We start from the raw sequence: 6,442 nt of genomic DNA on the forward strand, positions 1-6,442 counted from the left end.
TATATTTTATCAAATTGACAATTTTGCCTTTGAAATGGAGCAATAGTGTCTTCATTTGTCTTTATTTGGAACGGAATTCAAAATTTAAGGTCAAATGTATCACAATTGAAAAGTTATGGATCAAAAAGTGACACAAGCCCCAAATTACAAGGACCTTTAGCGTAATTTGCCCTTTTGTAAAATTACAATAGAAGTGGAGAACTTGTGAAAAAAAGAAAAAAAAAAAAAAGGAAAAAAAAAAGGGCTTTGACCAGAAAATTAAATTTGAAACAAGTTGGTTTTTCAAATATAATGTGTTAATGTAACTAAATACCAGACCATTGTTTGGTCATGAATTGATGTGGAAATAGAACTTACCACAGAGCCAAAGGTACTTATACTAAAATAGGACTTGAATATTTTGATAAGAAAATAGAACTAAAAGAAACCCAAGGTTTGCACTTTGCAGTTAAAAAATCTTGGTCACAATTTAAAAAGAAGATTTTAACGTGTAAACAAGGGTGGCCTACAAACAATGCCCACACAGAGGAACACGAGAAGTAACAAAATCGAAGTGAGACATACCGATTTTCCTTAAAGATTCCTTTGTAGTCTAGCCATATTCAATACTGCAGTCACATAGAACCAATTTTGTATGCGGTCCAAGAATTTGAAGTAGGCATATCTCAATGGACTGTTACAAAGCATAGTGCCAAAAACTCCCCAAAATCCGACGGTGAAACCAATCCCCATGCTAACATAAAATCCTGAGGTAATATACCTGTCCTCATCTTCTTGAATCCCTTTAGTAGAAATTGGAGGTTCCACAACCGTTTCCTCTCCAGGACACTTATTGGGTACGGGACGCCCACAGAGTTTTGGATTCTCGGAATATGCAGAGGCATCAAAGCTTTGCAATTGAGTGCTTGATGGAATTTTTCCCGACAAGTTGTTATTTGACAAGTTCAATACACCAAGAAAATTTAGATAAGCAAGGCTTGTAGGAATCTCACCAGAAAGTCTATTTGCAGATAGGTCAAGAGCTTCCAACATCTTTATCTGACCAATCTCTTGGATGATTCTTCCAGCCAAATTGTTTCTTGACAGGTTCAAGGAAACCAACCCTGCAAGACTCGCAACCTGCTGAGGAATTTTTCCAGTCAATTTGTTGCTAGAAAGATCAATCATTTTAAGTAGTCCCAGTTGTTTTCCGTACTCCCTCTCTTGTCCTTTCCATTGAACCAATGCATTGCTCTCATAAGTATTGAAGAAATGTATACCGTAAGATGGAATGTCGTAAGATGGAAGGTCGGCGAAAACGGTGGTTTCTGAACTATTACTTTGAACCAAAGCAGAAAAATTGCTGAAACATTGTGGTAGTTTCCCTGATAAATCATTTTGAGAGAGGTCCAAAACTTGAATATAGCTAAGGTAGCAGATATCTTGAGGTATGCTTCCATAGAATTTGTTGGATCGTAGACTAAGAACGATTAACATTGTGAGATGCATCCCTATCCATGCTTGCATTTTTCCTGTGAATCTATTTTGCTCCAAGTCAATAATTTTCAACAATGTGCATTTATTCAAAGACTTTGGCAATCTCCCAGAGAAACTATTGTTGCGCAACTGCAATGCTTCAATGGCATTTAGGGAACCTATTGAGCTAGGAAGTGCGCCAGAAAAATTAATGTTGGCCAATTTGATAGCTCTAAGTGATTTCAAATGTTCCCAACAATTTGGAAGTCCTCCTGATAATAGGTTACTTGAGAGGTCAAGATAGGAGAAAACTTCGGTGCTAGAAATTGCACATAAGAAAGAAATTGACCCCGAAAACATGTTTTTGGAGAGATTCAAAAATGTTAAATTGGATGGAAGTGGAGGTATTTGATCTGTAAAGCGATTAGAACTAAAATCTATGCCGATAAAATCAGTAAACTTCGAAGATAAATCTGGTAACAAGCCAGTTATTTGGTTGCAAGAAAGATTTAAAACATTTAACTTGGGTGATAGATCCCAAAACCAACTAGGGACAGTATCTGAAATTCCAGCTCCAGAGATATCAAGCTTGGAAATTTTATTTTGCTTTTGAAGCCATTTTGGGAAATAAGGCCCCAACTTGCAAAATGCCAACCATATTTCACGAAGTTGAAAAGGAGGATCCCAATCAGAGCTAAAGTTCAAAACTAGTCGGTTATTAAAAGACAAGTCCAAATATTGCAAACTGTAGAGGTTTGAGAAGTGGGCTTCAGAGATTATGCCTTGGAAAGAATTCGAAGTAATTTGGTTTCCAGACAAATCTAGTTTAACAAGACTAGGAAGTGGTCCAAAACTTTCTGGGAAAGGCCCATTCAATTGGTTGTAACTGAGATCCAATTCCCTCAAGGATGAAAATGTTGTGAAATTAGGCAATGTACCACTAAGTTGATTCCCCCCTAAGTTCAAAGTCTGTAATGAGTTCTCAGATCGAGATAACTTGTGAAGAATCTCAGAAAGTTCTTCTTTTAAATTGTTGAAACTCATTTCTAACGATTGTAAACGACTTAGATTGACGAACGACTTTGGAATGCCACCTTCTAGCTGATTAACAGAGAGATTGAGATGTACAAGGGATATCATGTTCCCAAAAGCATCAGGAATCGGACCTTAAGTTGGAAAGGTTCCCAAGCTGATGAGGAATCGGACCACCAAAAAAATTTCCGCTAAGATCTAAATACTTCAACTTCTGCAATTCAAGCAATGAAGGACTAATCTTACCCGTGAAACCACGGAAATGAAGATCGAGCATGGTTACATGACCACTGTGGTTGTTGCAATGGACTCCACTCCATTTGCAACAGTGTTTCTTAGCTTCTTCATTCCCCCCAAAAAAAGAGAAAATCACTATCATCGACAGCTTCTTTAAACTTGAGGAGAGCTTGTCTCTCCCTCTCTATGCACCTGATTTTATTAGCAGCTTCAACTCCTGCTGAGGTGAGTCCAAGAACAGGTATGTAGTTTAATAATAATAGTGAAAGCACAACCACAAACACATGGAGAGGTTGAATTGATTTTGGTAACATGTTAATAGTTTTTGTGACCATGATGGATGGCCAAAATTTGAAGGATAAAAAATTTTTGTTTGTTGTTTTTCTGAGTTCTGTTTGCCATCGAATGGCCACTTCTTATACTATCTTAGATTGCCATATATTTTTTTATTTTTTATTTAATTTTTTTAAAAAGAGAGAGACTTGGGAGTCAATGAAGAAGTCACGGCTACTGCGAAGTCAGTCATTGATATCTCGGCATTACTTTTTGAAAAAGGGCACACTGTACACACCCATTTGAAAAACAACCGTGTATCACACGTATTATTATGTATTTTTGTGATAAATATTATGTATTTTATGATAAATGGTAAGAATTATGGTAATTTGTGATTCAGAAATAAAATTATATATTTTGTATTAATATTATGTATTTTTGTTTGTTCTTTTTCTGAGTTCTGTTTGCCATCGAATGGCCACTTCTTATGCTATCTTTAGATTGCCATTTTTTTTTTTAATTTTAAAATTTAAAATTTAAATTTTAAATTTTAAATTTTAAATTTAATTTTAAATTTTTTTTAAAAAAAAAAAAGAAGAGAGAGACTTGGGAGTCAATGAAGAAGTCGACACGGCTACTGCGAAATCAGTCATTACATCATTACTTTTTGAAAAAGGGAAACACGATACACGTTTGAAAAAAAATGTGTATCACATGTCTTATGTATTTTTTTTTTGATAAATATTATGTATTTTATGATAGCTGTTACTCCATCCGTCCCATAATATTAGTTCCTTATTCCATTTTTTATTGTCCCAAAATATTAGTCCTTCTTCAAAAATTAAGTACAAAAATAATATAAATTTCCTATTTTGCCCTTCTTTTAAATTCATAAATAATATAAAAAGTACAATTATGACATTGATATTCTCAAAAACATGTACTATCAAAGGGTAATTTTGAAAAATCAACTTTTTTAAAGTACAATAATTGTACTACCAAAAAAAGTTGAATTCCCCAAAAGAGACCATTATTTTGGGACGGAGGGAGTATATACGTTTTGGTAAGAATTATGATAATTTGTCATTCAGAAATAAAGTTATATATTTTGTATTAATATTATGTATTTTTATAATAATGTTATACATTATTTTATCTAAATATTTTTTAATCACATAATGTATAATAATACCACAAAATACATAACATTATCACAAAAATATATAATTTCATTTCTCAATTACAAATTATCATAACTTCTATCATAAAAATATGTAACACACAACAAAGACATGTAACAAGGTGGAGGGGCATGTACTATATAGTGACGACTTTAGAAGTTTTTTTAGATAAGATCACTCCGTTTGGGAAGAAAAAAGCCAGGCTTTTTTTGGCTAAAATAGCCACAAAAAAACAAAATAGGCTATTTTAGCCACAAAAAACAAAATATCAAATCCAACTCATAATCATTACAATCTTCTCTCACAAAAAAAGCTAAAAAAGTCAAAAAGCCAAAAAGCCCTTCCCAAACCAGGCTAAAATAGCCCAGGCTAAAATAGCCAAAAAGCCAAAAAGCCAACCCACTTCCCAAACGGAAGCTCAAAAAATTTAAGTTCCACAAACTTTATAATTTTTTTATAGAAATATATACTAATTAACATTTGAATTTTCTCACCTTAAGTAGAATACATTTGTAACAAATTATTATTGTCTTAACAAAATAGAAAAAAATACATAAATTTTTATAATTGCGTTCGACCAACTTTTTTTAAAAAAAAATTGTTGTATAATAATCTCATCATCAATAGTGTCATTTTTTATTATATATATAATCATTCAATCATTCAATTCTATTCTACAATTGATATCTCATTTGGTTTTCAGTTTTGAGAAGAGAAATGTAATAGCGAGACAGATTAAATTCATAAAAAAAAAAAAAAATTGAAATTCTAAGATATGCTCTCAAAATGTGGTATTATAAATACTAATTTTTAACTTTTCACATATTCAAATACATAAGTCCGCCCAACTCTTTTATTACATTATGAATTTATAGATATAAAATTTAAAATCTCTTACATTTGTCAAGTTCCTAATGGAATCGTTTTTGTTTTTTTGATAAGATCAATTGATTACTAAATAATTTTTTTACTATAATTTTTTTTTTTTTCAACACTTCTTGACAACTTGACCGGTGGATGGGATGGCATTACTATAGGATTTTCCTTTGAAAGGGAAAAATCAATCAGTGGTCTAAAAATAATCTTTGGTTGTTTAGAGCTGTTGGATTACAAAAAATTTAAAAATAAATCTTAAAATAATAGATTTCACATCACTATATATCTTAAAATAGGTCTAGATATAGACTTTTATATCATTTGTTTTTTTTGGAAGTAATTTATAATTCCTAATTTATTTAACATTATATATTTTTCTTGTGGATTTTGGGAATTGGGATTTGAGACTTCGGACTTGGACTTGGGCTTAAGGCTTGTTGGAATGGATTAGGTTTGGACTGGGTCGGATTGATGGTCCATCAACCTAATCTTTTTGGACTAGGTTAGAGTGGTGGCTACAGATATATGATAATGTGTACATTGTATGTAACCTCTACACTTAAGATGATGATTTACATCATCAGTTTTGCTGCATTTGTTTGTTCAGTTTTGCATAAATGAATTTTGTATTTGTCACTAGAAGACTTCTCCTCTCTCCCTTTTTGTGTATAAAAACCATCCTCTTGGGTTGGAGTCTATAAATTTTGCTCTCATCCTATATAGTCAGTTTACATATATAATTCTTCTTGTGTGAGAAAGTGATGTCATTGTCAGTTCGCCAAAGCTATATAGAAGGTGCTTTTGACTTAGCTGGTTCCAACTGTCATATCCTAGAAGACAGATATCGGCATACCTCCAGCACCCACGGTGAGGCAGCGAATCCATTTTAAGGAGATTGTGGTATCACATAGGCTTTGGTTTGCTTCTTTTTTCTTATTTCAATATATATTTGTTATATATTTATGTTTATCAAATTGTAATCTCCAGTATAAAGTAGTTCTATTATTTCTTATTCTATAATCTGAATTTAATTAAATATGAATTTGTTTATTTTAATTTAATTATACATTTTGGACAACTGTGTAATCATGTTTACTATTAATCCATAACAATAATTAGACTTCATAAAAAAACAAGCATGAAGAGGAACTTAGACTGAACTCTCTCTCTCTCTCTCTCTCTCTCTCTCTCTCTCTCTCTCTAAGCCACGTGATCGTTGTAGACACAACCATCTCCCATGGTAGATCAACCGAAGAAAATGATCACTTGGCAAGGAGCACAAAGAAAATCAAAGGGATATGACTGAGAGGGAGGATGAAGTAATGGGTGATAAGAAAAGGCAGATCAAACCCACAATCTAGAGGATGAAAGGATGGAAGATTTAG

General features: G+C 32.6%; 1 protein-coding gene across 1 annotated transcript; it reads right to left on the reverse strand.

Moving 5' to 3' along the window:
- Positions 1-573: 573 nt before the first annotated feature.
- On the reverse strand, positions 574-2,595 carry LOC145814696 (receptor-like protein EIX2). The gene has a single exon (XM_082911704.1). It carries the CDS (start codon positions 2,593-2,595, stop codon positions 574-576), a length of 2,022 nt encoding a protein of 673 aa, XP_082767830.1.
- Positions 2,596-6,442: the final 3,847 nt, after the last annotated feature.

The sequence above is a fragment of the Camellia sinensis genome, unplaced genomic scaffold (genome assembly GCF_055761805.1).
Source record: "Camellia sinensis isolate YWXY unplaced genomic scaffold, ASM5576180v1 Unanchor12, whole genome shotgun sequence".
Lineage (NCBI taxonomy): Eukaryota > Viridiplantae > Streptophyta > Magnoliopsida > Ericales > Theaceae > Camellia > Camellia sinensis.